This window comes from Protopterus annectens, chromosome 13.part0 (assembly GCF_019279795.1).
Source record: "Protopterus annectens isolate FY-2018-M chromosome 13.part0, PAN1.0, whole genome shotgun sequence".
In the NCBI taxonomy this organism is placed as follows: domain Eukaryota; kingdom Metazoa; phylum Chordata; order Ceratodontiformes; family Protopteridae; genus Protopterus; species Protopterus annectens.
Window position 1 is genome coordinate 1,278,878,660 of NC_056747.1, and position 20,476 is coordinate 1,278,899,135.

Here is a 20,476-nt window from a genome sequence, read left to right on the forward strand (position 1 = left end):
CCCCAAGGTTCTTCAGAAAGCACAGTTGTTGGGTTGCACATTAGTCCTCATTGCCCCCTACTGATCTCGTCAGATATGGTTCCCATTCCTTTGGCCTCACTTGCAAGGGGAGCCTTGGATCCTGGACCCAGCGCCAGATCTTTTGATGCATCAGTCAGGGGCTCTCCATCCTTCCATTCAAACTCTCAAGCTCACAGCTTGGTTTTTCCACTTCCGGTCTTAGTCGGGCTTCCCGATGTTTCCCCTGCAGTTCAGCACATTTTGATTTCCTCCCATAAGCTCACTACTAGGAGACTTTGTGCTAGTAAATGGAAGAGGTTCCTTTGTTGGGCAGGCAAAAATTAGTTTGATCCTTTTACTGCACCCATTTCAAAGATTCTTGAATTTCTCGCTGAAACATTTGACCAAGGAGCTGCTGCAGCTATTATCCAAGTTCAGTTAGCTGCCATTTCAAATTTCCATATGGGAGAAATGGGTTCCAATATCATGTCCCATAGGTTATGCAAGACTTTTGTAAGAGGTATTACCCTATTAAGACCTCCGATAAGAGAACCTCTTTCTCCCTGGAATCTAAATTTAGTTTTAGACTCTTTGATTCTTCCTCCCTTCGAACCATCTGTTTCTTGTCCGCTCAAATTTCTGACTTGAAAGACTTTTTTTTTTGGCTGCAATTACCTCAGTTAGAAGGGTCTCAGAATTACAGGCCTTATCTATTCATCCCCTTTACTTGATTTTCCATAAAGATTGGGTTTCTCTCAGAACCACCCCCTTTTTCCTACCCAAGGTATGTTCTGAATACAATCTGAATCAGTCCGCAGAGCTTCCTGTGTTCTTCCCCAATCATAGCAACAAGGCAGAGTATAAGCTTCATCAATTGGATGTTCATAGACAGTTACATTTCTGTTTACATAGGACCAAGGAATTTAGAAAATCTGATCAATTGTTTATATCCTTTGTGGACAATAAAAGAGGTTGTGCGATCTCAAAGGTGGCTTTATCAAAGTGGCTTTCAGACACTATAAAACATGACTACAAGTTACGTAAACAAACACTTCCAGGAAAAATTAAAGGGCACTCAACAAGGGCCTTGTCTGGCTCTATTGCCTTTCAGGCCAGATTGCCTTTGGAGTCTATCTGTGCAGCAGCTACATGGGCTAATCCTCATTACAAAGTAGATGTGACCTCCCAGAACAGGTCATCCTTTGGTTCCACGGTCCTGAAGAGTTTTTTTCCAGTGAGCCACCCAAGAGTCAGGTGCTGGGAATGCTGTCCCAAACAGCAAGAATGAAGGCGAGATATGGAGAACATAACATAAAGAAGTTATGTACCTCACCATAATGTTTGTTGGCCTTGATCTCGCCTTACTTCTTGTGTCCCTCCCTCCTTCCACCTTCCTGGAGGATCGAGAGGAATTCCTTATTATATTGGCTATACTGGCTGGGTTTCCTTTATACCATTCCTTATGGTCAGTCTCAAGTTTACTACTATTACCTTGTGGAGGGATCACACCTTTATATGCAGCTGTCTTCAGATATGTAAAGTAGAGTATGTCTCTTATCTATCTTTTATATGGTCTAGTGTTGGGTTATCACAAACCAGATCTGGGTAACTACCGCTAGGCATGCTGGGATATGGGGCTAGCCTTGAGTCAGTAAAAGTTCTCGAGCTATAGTATACGGCCGAGTCAGAGCCGAGGATCGGCTCCGAACCCAAATAGCAAGAAGGAAGACGAGATCAAGGACAACAAACATAGAACGTTATGGTGAGTACATAACTTCTTTTTTTGTAAAACTGGAAAAGATTATGAAAAAGCAAAGTGAACTGATGTTTGCATTTGAAAGACAAGAGAAATCAAGTGCAGATTCTGCTTGAACTTTTATGTTGTCAGCATAACAAGAAGGAAATATCAAAAGATGTGCAAACTGTAAATGATTATGTTCATGCATAAAACCAAATGTCAGAAGTTTTAGAATGAAACTGAGTTGTTAAGTGTTCTACTTATAGGAAATTGCAAGGGCGGAAAAGGATGTTGAAGCCCTTTGGCAAAGTATTGTAACTGTACTGTATCCTAGCTCTGAGTATTTTAAAAGCGTTGGAAACAGATAGTGTTGTGATTCAGATACAGATGGACAGCCTAGATCATGTGAAGTAGGAATAAGTGCTTTTTTGATTTTTAAGAGCAGTTTGGCCTGTCCTAAGCAAGTGGTTATAAACATGCAAAAATGTACAGAATCCACTATAACTAGGAGTGGCGAGTTGCAGAAATTGGCCATTGGGGTGCTAGGCTGAATGCAGAAAGGAGATGGTAAAGCTTAAGCAAGTGACGTTCATCACTAGATCACGGATGGACTGATATGGGATGTCCTCCCAAGCATTAGAATGGCCAACTAACTTCCAAAGCTTTAGGGCAGCTTGTACCCCACCTCCACCCCCAGTTACTACCCTGCATGAAAAAAGCAGTGGCTTGGGCACCAAAAAAAAAAAATCAGAACCGCCACTGAAGGGTATGTTACTCTGTGGGCCTTTGAACTGCCACTGAAGAGTATGTTACTCTGTGGGCCTTTGAACTGCCACAAAGAGTATGCTACTCTGTGGGTCTTTGAACTGTAACCGAAGAGTATGTTACTCTGTGGGCCTTTGAACTGCCACAAAGTGTATGTTACTCTGTGGGTCTTTGAACTGTAACTGAAGAGTATGTTACTCTGTGGGCCTTTGAACTGCCACCGAAGAGTCTGTTACTCTGTGGGCCTTTGAGCTGCCACTGAAGAGTCTGTTACTCTGTGGGCCTTTGAACTGCCACCAAAGATTGTTACTCTGTGGGCCTTGGGTGACTGGTCGACCTACTTTTCTTTAAGCTGGGCAAGTAACTTCCCTGTTGGAGATTACTTTTCTCTCAGAAAAACTGAACATCTGGAAGGTAATTAGTTTTTGTAAAATGTTTATTTTGAACTTATGTCTGGGCATTTTAGTGATTGTCACTAAAGGTTTTACCTCAGAAATCCTTTGAAAATGCTTTTCTAAGATGGTCTTATTTTTCCTCAAGTTTTAGTGTTATTGTCTTGTAATTGTGTTGGGAGGGTGACCTAATGGTTAAGGTGTTTGTCTTACAAACTCAATGTGCAGAGTTTGAGTCTCACAAGGGATAATTGGCTAGGCTTAAAATGGCTTGCAAGGGCAGTTAGCCTAGTACTAACCTATGAACCTAAAAAAAATATTTTTGTTAAAAGTCAAAATTCCTGTCAGGATTTTATACCAACTGTCTGAAGCTCCTCTAACCATTTATCAGACTACCTTTTCAGGCATTAGTCAGTCCTGACTCCCTGTGGGGATTCCTTCATTTATTTCAAATTTTGTAAGAAATATATAGTGCTTGTCTATGACAGTGTTACGAAAAGCAGGGACTAATGTGTTTAGTGGTTGTCACTAAATAATTATATATCATAAAGCATTTTTTTCTGCGAGAAGGTAATACCAGTTCTTCTGTGCTCCATGATCCATCTCAGAGACTCCTCCTGTGTGGTTAGGACATGAACCCCTAGGTCCCAGTAATGATGTCTTTACTCCAACTTCTACCGTGCCTTAGCCACAGTTGGGTGACTCCTGTGTGCCCATTAGTTGCTCCTCAGTCCGCTCATCTCTTTCTTCTTGTCTCTGTGGTTTTGCTCCTTGGGAAGCCATTAAGGACCAAGAGGTAGGCATGTCCTCTGTAGTCGTTCAGTTGCCTTTTTGATGTAAGGGAGAATTACCCTTGCTGCCAATGACCAAGGGATGCTCATTAGCTAAGCTGCTCTGAAGAGCTTCCTTCCTGGGGAAGGGATCACCCTTTAAGCCTCTCTCTTTCTGAGTGGTCTCCCAGAAGAAATAAAAAACCTAAAACTAGATATTTTGCCTCTCCTAAAGCTAATAAGGGAGGATTTGTTGGGCTTGGCTAAGGATTTATTCAAAGCCTTATAAGTAATGAATGTTATCCTCATAGGAAGAGGAGTTTCCTCTGTCTCAGACTCTGAATCCTTACCTGAGGGATAGGAATTGAACTGAGATTGTTTCTCAAGTTCCCTCTCCACAAAAAGGAAAATCTTATTCTAAGGGAAGTTTTTATTCAGATTTTCCTCCCAAGAGGATGTCTTTTTCTAATACTGTTGCCAGAATGAGTGAATTGTTTCAGTGGGAACAGAAAAAAGTCCCAGAATCCCAACAAGGATATTACGACTTATTGCAGATAGATTTGCCTCAACCTGTAGCTGTTCCTCCTGCATTGCCAACCTTAGAGGATGCTTTTGGAAAGCCTGCATTTACCTGGCAGTTAGCCACCTCTCCTAAGAAAGACTGATAATTTGTGGAAAGTGCCCTAGTCTCACAAATTTGTATTTTCTAACCCCAGGTCAGATCATGTAGAAATTTGTATATCAAAGTAGCTTCTGCCAAAATCCTTTCTGCAGTTTGCCCTGTACTTTATGATGAACTGGGTAAAGCCTTTGATATGTTTAGAAAGAAGGCGTATTCTTCATCTACTTGTCCTCTGAATAATAAACTGCCAAGTCACATGTCTAAAGTTCTGATGGCTGCTTTTAACAGTGTGAGGTAAATAATTTATCATCATCTTGTTTAAAATGCTAAATCATCTTTGCGTTCTGTGGTGTCTTCTATTTCTCAAGTAACCATACACTCTCTGAAACTTGCTTATGCTGATGCTGTATCCAGAGCTGCTGTCATTGGGTCAGTCATGAGGACTTTTGCCTGATTACAGTCCAGTTTACCAGAGGATATCAGACTGAAAGGTAGAGCCAGAACACAATCCACATGAACTCCGACAAACAGATGTAACAAGTTTATTGGTTATTCCTGGTACCTCGGCTAACAAGTTTTCAGCCGAGGTACCAGGAAGTATCAATAAACTTGTCACATCTGTTTGTCGGAGTTCGTGTGGGTTGTGTTCTGGCTCTACCTTTCAGTCCTTTTGTTTTTTATTTCACTTGTGGTTATTTTTGTTATTTCAGAGGATATCAGACCTCAGATCCTGAATTCTCCCCTGGATAAAGATGTGTTATTTGGTTCCTCCTATGCTGAGGCCCTTTAAAGATTTGATGAAAGGGGAAAGTTGATTCAGGGAGTTACTCAGATTTTTTAACCTTTCGTTTCAGATTACAATAATTCAGGTTCCTCTTTTAAGAAGTAGAATAAGCATTTTCGACAAGACTCAGGCAAACATTTCAAACAGCGGCAGAAAGGTTAAAAAAAAAGTAAGTCCCTCCCAGAATCAGGGACAGTCTCAGAAAGCAGACTTGATGATTATATGCCCCCTCAGGTGTTTTCTCCTCCTCACCCTGGCAGTCCAGTAAAACTATCGCTGATTTCTAGGTCTTCACTTTTCTCTGTGGTGCCGAACAATTTCAGACACTTGGTTTACTGGGAATCATTCTAAAAGTCTACAACGGGAAGTGGGATTTCTTTTTTTTTTTTTTTTTTTTTTTTTTTAGATTTAAGGGATTCTTGTTTATCAGCACAGTTAATGGTGCTATCTTGTCCTAGACTAGATAGAGTTTCAGAAGGTGAGGGAACTAATTCCCCAAGTTCAAAAAGGGAAAGGATTTTATTCAGGAATCTTTCTAGTACCAAAGAAAGACAAAACATGGAGGTCCATCCTAGACCTTTTTTTTTCTAAACTTGCACACCAAAATTCCAAAATTCAAAATGCTCTCTCAGCATTCACTGTTACCCTTGTCCCTTCTCCCACTTGTCGATTGACTTTCGATTAAAAAGATGTTTTTCATCATATTTCAGTTATTTACAATCTCAGACATATTTTCCATTTTTGTGGTATATGGTTTACATTTTCAGTTTAATGAGTGGCTTTTTGGTTTATCTTCTGCCCTGCGAGTTTACAAAGTACCTGGTTCCTGTAACAACCCATTGCAGGTTACAGCACATTCATATTTTTCTGTATTTAGATGTCTGACTGATTTTTGCAGATTCCGTCTCAGACTGAAAAAGTCTCTGGCAATAGTAATGAACTTTTTACTTAGCTTGGGGTTTCAGTTGAACAAAGAGAAATCTTCTGTATTCCATCCCAAAGGATAGTGTTTGGGGGTGTTACCTGGATACAATTCTGGCGTGTCTTCCTCAGTATAGGGTGAAATCTTACAAGGAGCAATTTCTAATAGTTTCAGGCCAGATGTAAGCATCTGCTAGGGAATATCTCAGAATTTTACGTGTCATGGCCTGTGCTCTTCTCGTGATTGCTTTGGCCAGACTTCACACAAGGACAATCTTAATGGTTTGTCAAATCATTTTGAACTCAGTGCAAGCATACCCTCTCATTTCAAATATTAGTTCTGGGGTTTGTGAAATGGGAGCTAATATGGTGGGTGAATCAGTTGTTTCTCAACTCAGGTCTCCCCTTCATCTTTCTAGCACCTGCTCAATCTGTAACCATGGATGCATCAGAAGTTGTTTCCAAGGGTGTGAAAATACCAGACATCTGGAACAAGCAACATAAGTCAAAACACAAGTCTCAAAGAAGTTATAGCTCTTATAAATGCTGTCAAGTCTCTGAACCATCTTTGGACCCCAGGTCCTCTGCTAGTGATCACAGGCAGCACTGCAGTGATGTGGCACATAGATAGGGGAATCGAGGTCCTACATAAATAGGTGAATTGAGGTCCTACATAAATAGGGGAATCGAGGTCCTACATAAATAGGTGAATTGAGGTCCTACATAAATAGGGGAATCGAGGTCCTACGTAAATAGGGGAATCGAGGTCCTACATAAATAGGGGAATCGAGGTCCTACATGAATAGGGGAATCGAGGTCCTACATAAATAGGTGAATCGAGGTCCTACATGAATAGGTGAATCGAGGTCCTACATGAATAGGGGAATCGAGGTCCTACATGAATAGGGGAATCGAGGTCCTACATGATTAGGGGAATCGAGGTCCTACATAAATAGGGGAATCGAGGTCCTACCCCTTTGCAGGTTAGGTGTGGTATTCTGGGGTCTCACAACACAGTACAATCTGTTCCTCCAGGCAACCTACATTCTGTTAGAGCAAATCATTGTTGCAGACAAGCTGAGCAGGAGCAGGGCAGATCCTCATGAGTGGATGTTGCACCTGGGGGGGGGGGGGGGGGATCTTCCAGGAATTGGTCCATTTTATGGGGAGCTCATCAAGTAGTTATGTTTGCCATCCAATACAACAAACAGTTAAGCAATTATGCTCCAGGATTCCTCACACACAGGTAAGGAAGGTGAATAACTTTTCATTCCTGTGGATGGGGATGTTCCTGTACACTTTTCCTCTATTAGTCTGAAAAACAGGATTCTCCTTAAGGTACAGAAAGACAACCCAAACATAATTGTGGTGACTCCCTTTTTACCCAGGTAGCAGCAGTTTTCATGTCTTTTGACTTTGGATGAGGGCAGTTACCACATGCTTCAATTTCTACAGCTGATTGCCTGGATGATAGAATTATAATAACCATTAGCCACCCTTTTTTTCCGAGGACATGCAGCAGGCACTGAAGGAGGCATAAAAACCTGCTCCTAAAAAGTCATATGTGTATGTGTTAAGTGGAAAATATTTTCTAGTTTGTGCCTATCCAAAAAACAGGAGCCTTTTAAGGCTCAGACTCCTATGATTCTTCAATGTTTGTTTGAGTTGTTATCGTCTGGCTAATCCTTCTCTTCTTATCCAGATACTTATAAATGTTGTTAGAGTTCATAATCCTTTCTCTTGTTAATGAGCATACTTGAACCTGACCTGAGAGGTGGCATGGCATCCTTTCTGCACATTGCAGGCTTCAAGGTGTAGATGGTGTGACATCCTGTGTACACACATTGTAGGCTGACTCCTTTCTAATTGATCTGCTCCTTCATGGATCCCAGAGAACAAAACACCTTGACACTTGATAAGGAGTCTAAAGCCTTGGACAAGGTGGCAAAAAGTGTTTTCCTCTGCCATATTCGTGTTCAGAATCCACAACTGTTTCTCTCACCTGCTTTTGTTCATACTCTCTGTGGTTTATTAGTCACTGAATAGCTTTCTGCTGTTCCTAGGTGTACAGGTCAGGACCTTTTGTGCAGTTTTCACAATGGGCTGCCATGTGACCTAGTCAGGAAAGCAGGCTGAGCTTTGTTCCTGTACAGTATGGCATAGTTGAGGCTCTCCTTCATCTTGGAAAAGGACAGGTAAACCATCCTGAATGTCTCTTTTTATATAGGTGGAGGGGCTCATGTTTTCTGCATTCGTAGAGGTCTGTTTCAAAACCCTCAGAAGAAAAAGATTGTTTTTCCATGGCTTTGCATATGAGGTTGCTTAGACCTATGGTTCTTTGATTGCCTGGATCTGTTGAAGGTCCTTCCTTATACGGGAATGACGTAGCTGTTCTTCATTCGCTTAGTACAAAATCTGTATGGAGGCTGAAGTTGAACAGTGTTGTTGGGGTAGATGGCTAAATCATGCTTCATACTATTTAAGATGCATCCAGCGATATTGTCAGGACCCATCAATGCAGTATTTTTAGTTTTTGATAGCACTGTCAGGACTTGTGTGATTGCTGGAGGCAAGTCATTTGTAGGTATATCTTTTGAGACTAAGTGGAGAGAGGGGTAAAGTTTGAGCTGTGTTTATCGGCTAGTAGGTTCGCTATAGCTTCATCCTCAGTGTAGATAACGTAATTCACAATCCGCTCAGCACATTGCTGCATTATGCTTCTGAGATCATGAACATAACTAAAAAGTGATGCGGGCTCTATCATTCATTATTCTTCTTACTTCTGGTAATAATTCTCATCTTGTTATTGTAAAGCTTGTTGATATTTTGGTTCCACTGGGGGTGGGAGCTCCTCCAGCGTTCAGCTGCACAGATGCAGCTGTTTACACACTGGTTTAGCATGATGCTGTACATTTCTGCATATTCAGCTGAGTTTGGCGGGGATGTGGAGCTTGATAATATAGCACTTAGGAGTAGGTAGTTTGTCTTAGATATTTCTAAAGGTACCTTGGATGGAAGAGGACTCTGGTTTCAGTTTTATTTTGTAGGAGACAGCTTTATGGTAAGATCTAACAAGTGATGAAAATACACAAGGAATAGTGCAAGATGTCCCTGTATCTGTAAGTAGTAGTACAAGATGTCCCTGTATGTGTAAGGAATAGTGCAAAATGTCCTTGCATCTGTAAGGACAAGATGCAAGATACTCCTGTATTGTAAGTAATAGTGCAAGATGTCCCTATATCTGTAAGGACAAGATGCAAGATGTTCCTGTATCTGTAAGGGATAGTGCAAGATGTCCCTATATCTGTAAGGACAAGATGCAAGATACTCCTGTATTGTAAGTAATAGTGCAAGATGTCCCTTTATCTGTAAGGACAAGATGCAAGATATTCCTGTATCTGTAAGGACAAGATGCAAGATGTTCCTGTATCTGTAAGGGATAGTGCAAGATGTCCCTGTATCTGTAAGGGATAGTGCAAGATGTCCCTGTATCTGTAAGGACAAGATGCAAGATGTTCCTGTATCTGTAAGGGATAGTGCAAGATGTCCCTGTATCTGTAAGGGATAGTGCAAGATGTCCCTCTATCTGTAAGGACAAGATGCAAGATGTTCCTGTATCTGTAAGGGATAGTGCAAGATGTCCCTATATCTGTAAGGACAAGATGCAAGATACTCCTGTATTGTAAGTAATAGTGCAAGATGTCCCTATATCTGTAAGGACAAGATGCAAGATGTCCCTGTATCTGTAAGGGATAGTGCAAGATGTCCCTATATCTGTAAGGACAAGATGCAAGATGTTCCTGTATCTGTAAGGGATAGTGCAAGATGTCCCTATATCTGCAAGGACAAGATGCAAGATGTTCCTGTATCTGTAAGGGATAGTGCAAGATGTCCCTATATCTGTAAGGACAAGATGCAAGATGTTCCTGTATCTGTAAGGGATAGTGCAAGATGTCCCTATATCTGTAAGGACAAGATGCAAGATGTCCCTGTATCTGTAAGGGATAGTGCAAGATGTCCCTATATCTGTAAGGACAAGATGCAAGATATTCCTTTATCTGTAAGGAATAGTTGAAGATGTCCCTATATCTGTTAGGTATAGTGCAAGATGTCCCTGTATCTGTAAGGGATAGTGCAAGATGCCCCTGTATCTGTAAGGACGAGATGCAAGATGTCCCTATGTCTGTAAGGACGAGATGCAAAATGTCCCTATATCTGTAAGGAGAAGATGCAAGATATTCCTGTATCTGTAATGAATAGTTGAAGATGCCCCTATATCTGTTAGGTATAGTGCAAGATGTCCCTGTATCTGTAAGGGATAGTGCAAGATGTCCTTGTATCTGTAAGGACAAGATGCAAGATATTCCTGTATCTGTAAGGAATAGTTGAAGATGTCCCTATATCTGTTAGGTATAGTGCAAGATGTCCCTGTATCTGTAAGGGATAGTGCAAGATGTCCTTGTATCTGTAAGGACAAGATGCAAGATATTCCTGTATCTGTAAGGAATAGTTGAAGATGTCCCTATATCTGTTAGGTATAGTGCAAGATGTCCCTGTATCTGTAAGTAATAGTGCAAGATGTCCCTGTATCTGTAAGGGTGAGATGCAAGATGTCCCTGTATCTGTAAGGAATAGTGCAAGATGATGCTCCCCCAGTGAGTACTGTGACTAATTGTTCCAGGGCAGTTGTACTGATAAAGGCCAGGAACCTCTGTACTCGTACACTAAGGGTGGTGTAGATTTTCCCAGTCTATAGCTGGATAGTTTAGATCACCTAGGCAAATGGTGTGCTGTTTAATACTGAGTGATTACAGTTCTTATAGGTAGGTCCTTTGGCTTTCTTGGGTCATAGAGAGAATCCTGTGTCTTGTCTTGGGTCATAGAGGGAATCCTATGGCTTGCAAATATATGGTATTGCACCATTCTGATAGTTATTTGGGCATGAAAAAGCTGTTGTGATTCATGCTACTTTACCAGTCTCGATGCGAGTGTCATCTGGATGAAGACTGAGACACCTCCACCATTATTTTTCCTTAAACCTATAGAAGCCATTCTAGCCCTGCACAGCCAGACTACTCTGTGCCATTTTAAACCAGGTCTCAGTTACTGCTTAGAGAAATCTACGTCCTTCAGGTTGAGGGGGGATTGTAGGGAGTGGAGTTTCTTGTTTAGACTCTTAGCATTGATCAGTTAATACCTTCATAGTTTGCTTTGTTTGCTTTATCATTTTGGTATTGCCTGCAAAATGTACTATGAGGTGAATAATGCCTTCACCAGTAACCAAAAGCCTTGAGGGGACATATGCAGGCCATCTTTGGTGAGGCAGCATGGTCTGTCGATCATATCCTTCCAGGCTGACAAGTAATGGACACCCTTTGAACAGGAGGAAACTAGAAGAGCGAGTGAATGCAGGAGTGGAAAATGTCAATAGTTGGCCCACTGCAGAGAGCTGTTTTACATATTTGCATTTATGCTGTGTATATCACTCATTTTCATGTACTACTGGCTCGGTGAAATGAATATTACAGGCATCAGTGACAGTAGGGAGTAAGTTGTACAGCTGGCTCACATTTTACTCACAGGTTCTGTACACTTTGTTGAAAGATTACATAGTTAGAGAACATTGCTATAAGACTTTTTCATTATATCCCTTGTACAGGAAATTTTTAATTGATTTTAGTTGCATGGAAGCATACCCGTGTGTGTGTGTGTGAGTGAAAGTAATTAGCAGTTAATCCAAGTGTTTTGGTTCATTCACATTTCTCCGTGAGTGATGAAAACAGTTGAGAGAATATTAAGAGTTTTACTGGAATTGCCTTTAAAGGAATGTAAAGTCGGGTTTAAGTATATAGAGCACTTGCAGGCTGAAGTTTATGGGACAGAAGAACATAAATTTGGTTTTGGAGATGCTTTTAATAGAAGATCCACACTGCTTAACAGGGAGTTTATTATATGGAAGAAATTTTTCTGGAGGGAGTTGATATATCGTAAGTGCACAGAAATAGTGGTGGCAGAATCATTGGTAGATTCAATCAATTCGGCATCTCCATTGTTTTCAGACATCATATTTACAAATGTGATGAATAGAAATGGGCCTAGTACAGAACCTTGTCAGACTGTAACAGTGACTCAACATTAAAAGGATTTAACATTGTTTCATTTTACAGCATGGGTCCTGTTATTAAGGGAACCACATAACTGTCTGCTGATAGACCAGACCAATGTTTTCAAGGGGCAGTATTTTCTGATTTACTATCAAAAGCTTTAAAAAGTTTAAGAAAAAATGTGCTTGCAGATTTTCCAAACCTAAGCCAACTGTGGGCAAGTTCCTTTCAAACAGCAACATTAATTCCACGGTTCTGCGATATTTTAGGGATTGGGAGAAGCAACGGACAGTAGTTATTTAGTGATATTCAGGGTCTTTCCTTATGGAAAACAACTACAACAGATTGTTTCCAACAGTGTGGAATAAACTACTTACAATTATTAATATTGTAACTGAGTAGGCAGTGGATAGGACTGTGAATTATTTTATAGAAATTTCTGCAGTAGAAAATCCATGTGTTAGTTTCCTCTGTAATTTACTTCTGAAGTTATTTTTTAACACTTTTATTAACTTCACACATTGAAGAGTGGCTGGGTACACACCATTATAACTTCTGAAGTTATTTTTAACACCTTTATTAACTTCACACATTGAAGAGTGGCTGGGTACACATACAGTTATAGCTTCTGAAGTTATTTTTAACACTTTTATTAACTTCACACATTGAAGAATGGCTGGGTACACATACAGTTATAACGTCTGTATTTTTAACACTTGTTAACTTCACACATTGAAGAATGGCTGGGTAAACATACGGTTATAGCTTCTGAAGTTATTTTTTAACACTTATTAACTTCACACATTGAAGAGTGGCTGGGTACACACACAGTTATAACTTCTGAAGTTATTTTTAACACTTATTAACTTTACACATTGAAGAATGGCTGGGTACACGTACAGTTATAGCTTCTGAAGTTATTTTTTAACACTTTTATTAACTTCACACATTGAAGAATGACTGGGTACATGTACAGTTATAGCTTCTGAAGTTATTTTTTAATACTTTTATTAACTCCACACATTGAAGAATGGCTGGGTAAACACGCAGTTATAACTTCTGAAGTTATTTTTTAACACTTTTATTAACTTCACACATTGAAGAGTGGCTGTGTACACACACAGTTATGTCTTCTGAAGTTATGTTTTAGCACTTTTATTAACTTCACACATTGAAGAATGGCTGGGTACACATACAGTTATAGCTTCTGAAGTTATTTTTAACACTTTTATTAATTTCACACATTGAAGAATAGATGGGTACACATACAGTTATAACGTCTGAAGTTATTTTTTAACACTTTTATTAACTTCACATTGAAGAGTAGCTGGGTACACACACAGTTATAACTTCGGAAGTTATTTTAACACTTTTATTAACTTCACACATTGAAGAGTGGCTGGGTACACATACAGTTATAACTTCTGAAGTTATTTTTTTAACACTTTTATTAACTTCACACATTGAAGAGTGGTTGGGTACACATACAGTTATAGCTTCTGAAGTTATTTTTTAGCACTTTTATTAACTTCACACATTGAAGAGTGGCTGGGTACACATACAGTTATAGCTTCTGAAGTTATTTTTTAACACTTTTATTAACTTCACACATTGAAGAGTGGCTGGGTACACATACAGTTATAGCTTCTGAAGTTATTTTTAACACTTTTATTAACTTCACACATTGAAGAGTGGCTGGATACACAAACAGTTATAGCTTCTGAAGTTATTTTTAACACTTTTATTAATTTCACACATTGAAGAGTGGCTGGGTACACACACAGTTATAGCTTCTGAAGTTATTTTTAACACTTTTATTAACTTCACACATTGAAGAGTGGCTGGGTACACACACAGTTATAACTTCTGAAGTTATTTTTTAACACTTTTATTAACTTCACACATTGAAGAGTGGCTGAGTACACACACAGTTATAACTTCTGAAGTTATTTTTTAACACTTTTATTAACTTCACACATTGAAGAGTGGCTGGGTACACATACAGTTATTGCTTCTGAAGTTATTTTTTAACACTTTTATTAAGTTCACACATTGAAGAATGGCTGGGTACACATACAGTTATAGCTTCTGAAGTTATTTTTTAACACTTTTATTAAGTTCACACATTGAAGAGTGGCCGGGTACACACACAGTTATAGCTTCTGAAGTTATTTTTTAACACTTTTATTAACTTCACACATTGAAGAATGGCTGGGTACACATACAGTTATAGCTTCTGAAGTTATTTTTTTAACACTTTTATTAAGTTCACACATTGAAGAATGGCTGGGTACACATACAGTTATAGCTTCTGAAGTTCACACATTGAAGAGTGGCTGGGTACACATACAGTTATAGCTTCTGATGTTATTTTGTAACACTTTTATTAACCTTACACATTGAAGAGTGGCTGGGTACACACACAGTTATAGCTTCTGAAGTTATTTTTTAACACTTTTATTAAGTTCACACATTGAAGAGTGGCTGGGTACACACACAGTTATAGCTTCTGAAGTTATTTTTTAACACTTTTATTAACTTCACACATTGAAGAGTGGCTGGGTACACATACAGTTATAGCTTCTGAAGTTATTTTTTAACACTTTTATTAAGTTCACACATTAGAGTGGTTGGGTACACATACAGTTATAGCTTCTGAAGTTATTTTTAACAGTTTTATTAACCTTACACATTGAAGAATGGCTGGGTACACATACAGTTATAGCTTCTGAAGTTATTTTTTAACACTTTTATTAACCTTACACATTGAAGAGTGGCTGGGTACACACAGTTATAGAAAACAATATTTGAAGCTTTTCATTAATGCCATGCATTGCCATGGTAAGTTTTCCTTTTTACCAGTTCACTCCAATGTTACATAAACTGCTAAGAGTCTTCCTTCCCTTCACATTTCAGTCCTACGTATTATTCCTCATGCGTTGTTCCCACTAATTTCATTAACTGTTATTTACTCATTCACTTTTCTAAAGAGATCCCACTTCTAATTTCTATTTTTTTATCTTTTTTATGCTATTCAGTATGTAAGTTACAATTGGTTTCAGGTTTGATTTCCATTTTCTAGTAATTGCTTTTTTGCAGCTAGTAGCATTAAACTTAGCAATTCTTTGCTATGTTTAGACTATTCACATTTTGTATCCCATCACAGAAGAAACATTCTCTTAGTAAATAATTTGTTCTAAAATGCTTTCATTTGCTTGCCCATTGGCTGCATATCTTAAACATGCAGCAGCTTATTTCACTAATTACAGCTTGAAAACGTACTAAAGCTGGTGTTTCTTTGTTTACAAATGAAGTGAACGAGCTGACAAGAGAGAAGAAATTAAGAGGAGTCCATCTCCAAAACAAGTTTTCAAGAGGCGACCTAACGCAAGCTATACAAAGTAAGCTGGACATTGTTTTGAGTCTGTAAATGTCATAATGTTTGTATTCATATTTTAACTTTTAATCATTTAGCAGTAACAATTATGGACATATTAAATGTCAAAATGGTGGATTTCATTGGATGGTATTTGCACTAGTTTGATTTTGTTGTTTAGGTTTTTAATGTGTATGAAAATGTAAAAGGCAGTACTGTAGTACAAAATGTTAAATTTCATATTGAGGCTTTCTGAACAAATGAAATGTTCGGTTTGTCTCCTGGTACACAAAGAAAATAGTATTTTCTGTGTTTCGACTAGTCATTGAAGAATGTGAGCAGTTTTATACCTTCTATCCTTGTTGCAAAGGATGTTCTAGAAAATTCATTCATCACTCTATGTATCGCTCTGTTATTCTGTGTTACGAATAATACTGTTCCATGAGCCAGAACTACACTCTAGTTGTGTGCAGCTGAAAAAAGTGAAAATGGGGGTATAGCTCAATGGTACAGTATTTGATTGCAGACCTAGAGGCCCCTGGTTCAAATACAGGTGTCCCCTGCAAGGGTGGCTTTTTCCACACATAGGCCTTGTTTTCACTGGCTGTGCTTTCAAAGAAAGTTAAGCAAGTTAACAACCACACCTTAAAATGCCAATCTGCCTTCTCTCTCCACTTGACTAATTGACAGGATCTCAGATGGAGCAGTTCACACAGTACAACAATTACAGACACTGTATGGAACCAGTGTGCCACCAGCCCTGCTTATCACCACCTTCTGACTCCCTGCTCAGCTTCACCGTTCCGTGCTGAATTTTCAGCCATTCTGTGCTGTCAGTTCGTCAAATTTGATTTCTTCACTCAAGTCCAGTATATAAAGGGGTACATGACATTCCACATCTAAATTGTTTGTCTATGTCTCCTCAGAGGTGACATCTGTCTGGCATAAAGTGCGATCTCGGACCCCACCTTGATGGGACTGCTGCATACCTGCAAGTCAAGCTCCACTCAAGTAACCCATACATGCGGCCTCAACCTGGTCTGTGACATCAGTAGGACTTGTTGGTGGAACAGATTTGTGTCCTAGAGACTCCCACATCTGTGGAATAGACTCCCTCTCCACGTCAAGCAGAGTACCTCTTTACCCCATTTTAAGCGCAACCTGGATAACTGGATGGGAAACAGAAAATACATCCCTGGGATACCACCCGTGTCCCTGCTAGACAGGAGCGTTGGGTGCTGACTTGTCTAAACATAGGCTAAACTGTTGGCTAGGCTTATAAGGGCCTCAGGGCCAATAGCCTCGTAACTTCCTGTGATCCTATGTATTCCCTGAGTCGTACACAAAATCCTGAAGCTACAACAATGGACTGCGAAAACAAAAGCACATCAAGGTAAGAAAGCCTAGGTGCCCAGACTGTCTTCATCTTCAAAGCTGTCTATTGCTTTAGTTTTCTCCCAGTCAGCCTTCAGTCAGTCCGGTCACATGAGGGGCATAACATTCCCAAGATAGGTGGCTCTTCTGACTGAAATGCAGTGCATGATGTCACACTGCCACTAATTAGTCTCCATTCAAAGGGGTCAGACCTCCATGAAACTAGATGAAAGACTCTGATGTTGACCCACAGCAGAGCCTGTGTATGGCAGCTCACTGAACTTTTACCGTATCAATGATAACAGTCCCGAGAACTCTGCACCTTCTGATATGTAATTAAATGCTCTGCCTTTCGGCTGTGAGTTCTTGACTTCTCTGTCTGTCTCACAATCACTGTCTCCACCTCCCCTTGTCTCATAATCTCTCTCTCGGCCCCTCTCTTCATATTCCCTCTCTGTCTCCCCCTCCCCTTCTCTCATAATCTCTCTCTCGGCCCCTCTCTTCATATTCCCTCTCTGTCTCCACCTCCCCTTCTCTCATAATCTCTCTCTCGGCCCCTCTCTTCATATTCCCTCTCTGTCTCCCCCTCCCCTTCTCTCATAATCTCTCTCTCGGCCCCTCTCTTCATATTCCCTCTCTGTCTCCCCCTCCCCTTCTCTCATAATCTCTCTCTCGGCCCCTCTCTTCATATTCCCTCTCTGTCTCCCCCTCCCCTTCTCTCATAATCTCTCTCTCGGCCCCTCTCTGTCTCCCCCTCCCATTCCCCTCATAATGATTCACTCAGTTTCCATTACCAAACTGATCCCACTTTTCAGGTGCCTCTTTAAAATGTCTTACTTCCAAGCTACATTCTTCTTGCTTCATACTTTGAAGTAAAAAAAAAATAATAAATTTGCCCTCTCACAAATCTGCCCCAAACGAGATTAACAGGTTTTGACATTTTCCACCTTTTCCCCCAACTCCTCTGTTTCCTGCCTTATCATGGGAATTGATGTGCTGTCATGTAGTTATGCACAATAATTAAATGTCACATTAGCCATTGCAGTTACCTGTAGAAAGGCCAATGAGTAACTGACATGGAGGATGTGTAATGATAGTCTGATTCAGAAGGTCACACAACGTGGGAGCCATGCTGATGACTCCGTCATTGAGTCATTTTTCTATATACAGAAAGAGAGTTGTGTGCATAAAGCAGTGGACAAGCTTACAAACTTGTTTGGAGGTAGACAGATCTTTCTAGCATGGGTGGCAGGCAAACTGGCCAAAGGAAATTGATCCATTCCCGTTATCAATGTCTACTTTTAAATATTGCTGCCTGCTCTTAATAAGATTTGAGGAAAAGTGTTAACACAAAGGCTGTTTCACTGTCTTAGAACTGGTAACATGGATGCAGCGGTTTCAGCTTATGTAAAATAAGGCAGCTTCTTGTGCAAAAGAACTGATACTATTTAATAAAAAAAGTATTGAGTCCAGAAGCCATTTGTCTTTGAAACCTTGTGAGCTGTTTTTTTTCAAATGTATCCTTGGAGTTAGATTCCCAATTTCCTGCTCCCAAGAAGTCCAGCCATGTTTATAAGGTGGTAATTACGTTAAATACATTTAAAAAAACATACTGTACATCCAGCTTTGGTATCTGTAGATTCCAACAGTAAAACATCTGTGGCTCCTACCAATGCTTGCTTTCTACAATGTATAGACACAGTTTCTACGTAATTAGTCTGGACTACTGTTTTACTGCTTACATTTCTGTATTTTCTTATTTGTGAAATGTTTTGTAATTTCACCCAGCCTGAACCTGAATTGGTCAGTACTGATCAGTGCACTACTCTGGTAAACAAATAAATATAAATAAAATAAAAATATAAATAAATACAAAAATAAAATAAAGAATGCACTTTAAGTGATATCATCTACTATGGTTTGCTATCAAAAGACTGAATCTCAAAAAGACTGAAAATTCAAAATATTAAATGATGGAATCTGTCTCTTCTCCACTGTTGTGCGCTCTTGGAGTTGGTATATATATATATATATACATATATATATATATATATATATATATATATATATATATATATTTTTTTAGCAGGGGGTGTGAGGGTCAGGGGGGCTTGCCCCTTGCATTAAAATGTATTCAATATTGTGAATTTTCTGTCTTTTTGGGATTCAGTCTTTTGATTTTCAGTCATTTCATAGTAAACCCATCTGCTATATATTCGCAAAACAAACAGCACTAGAATTACCCAATCTAGGGATCTAAACCTCATCTATGACATGTCGTAGGGACAGGTATGTGTCTCAGAGGTTGCACCTTCTTTGGAACAGACACTCCATTCATGTGAAACAGAGCTGTTCCCTAAGCCTATTCAAATGCAGTTTGGACCAGTGGATGGGAAATCGCAAATTCACCCCTGGCTTGTTGCCTGTGGTCCTTATGGACTGGGGTAGTTTGTGTATGCCATAAGGCACAGACATATACCAAAGCCATTCTAGCTCATGGGCATTAATTTGGTAAATTGGAACATGAATGGCTAGGCTTAAAAAGGCTCTGGGGTCATTAGCCTAGTAACCTCCTATGATCCTTAGTGCCAGAGGACTATCCTTTCCCAACTGAAAGAAAAGACACAAGGCATAGATGGCAAAAACTTGAAAGAGAAAGTGCTAGACTAGTACAGCCTCAGTTCACAGGTGGCCAGTATGCCTTAAATGTGACTATGATGTCGGGTGTCATTTAATCTTGTTTGAAAAGCAGTGGGGGGGAACCAACCAAGACAAATGGTTGCTGCAGATTTTAAGGAAGGGATGTAACTGCAGTTAAGATGACCAAAGCTCTCTGGTATCCTTCCAGCCCCCATGGACCAAATACACTCATTACAGCTCCCACTAAAAGACCTGCCATTGCAGATAGCCATAGAAGGAGGGAGCCAAAAGCAGAAATAGGAACAGGGTTCTACTCCACACTCTTCTTAATTCCAAGACAAGATGGTATGTGGAGGCTCTTTTTGGACCTTTCCAAACAAGTGTCTAAAGATACTAAAATTCAAAATGCTAACCTTGCAGGACCTTCTACCTCCCCTATTCCCACAAGCTCACATAGTAATCATGGACCTAAAAAGGTCCCTGCCTAGATATATCCATAACAAAGGCATACAAAGGATTTATCATATTTGAAGCGGGGTTTCATCACTACTAGTTCACCTCCTTGTCATCTTGTTTATCTACTACACCCAGGTTGTTTATGAAGGGCCTAGTCATAGCAAAACCAAAGTTATTTATATACACCCTTATCTGGATGACTGTTTCATTCAGGTAAAAACTCCTGAAGAGATTCAGAAGACTCTACAGTTCCCTCTGATTTTGCTTCAAAATGTAAATATCTTTACTCTTTCCAAAATCTTTTCTAATGCCCAGCATTTAAGCCTTGTTCCTACAGGTGGCCCGGGGAACAGCTGAGGGCCTTCCTCCCTTCCACCCTTAAAGTGATCTTTCTGTTAAACTGCTTGAGGACAGTAATACAGCAAAGACAAATTACTGCAAATGGATTCCGGAGGGCATCAGGCTGTACATGGCCTCTTCCATTTTAATGATACACCTGGAGAGGATTCCGGAGGGCATCAGGCTGTACATGGC

The 20,476-nt window shown here is 39.8% G+C and overlaps 1 protein-coding gene across 2 annotated transcripts in view; it reads left to right on the plus strand.

Annotated features, from left to right (window-relative positions):
- The window catches only part of CWC25 (CWC25 spliceosome associated protein homolog), a 564,446-nt gene that overhangs the window by 427,904 nt on the left and 116,066 nt on the right, over positions 1-20,476 (plus strand). For both annotated transcript variants that reach the window (XM_044055290.1, XM_044055291.1), the window contains one exon: positions 15,411-15,497. In XM_044055290.1, coding sequence (XP_043911225.1) covers positions 15,411-15,497 — 87 coding nt within the window. The remainder of the gene's footprint in view (positions 1-15,410; positions 15,498-20,476) is intronic.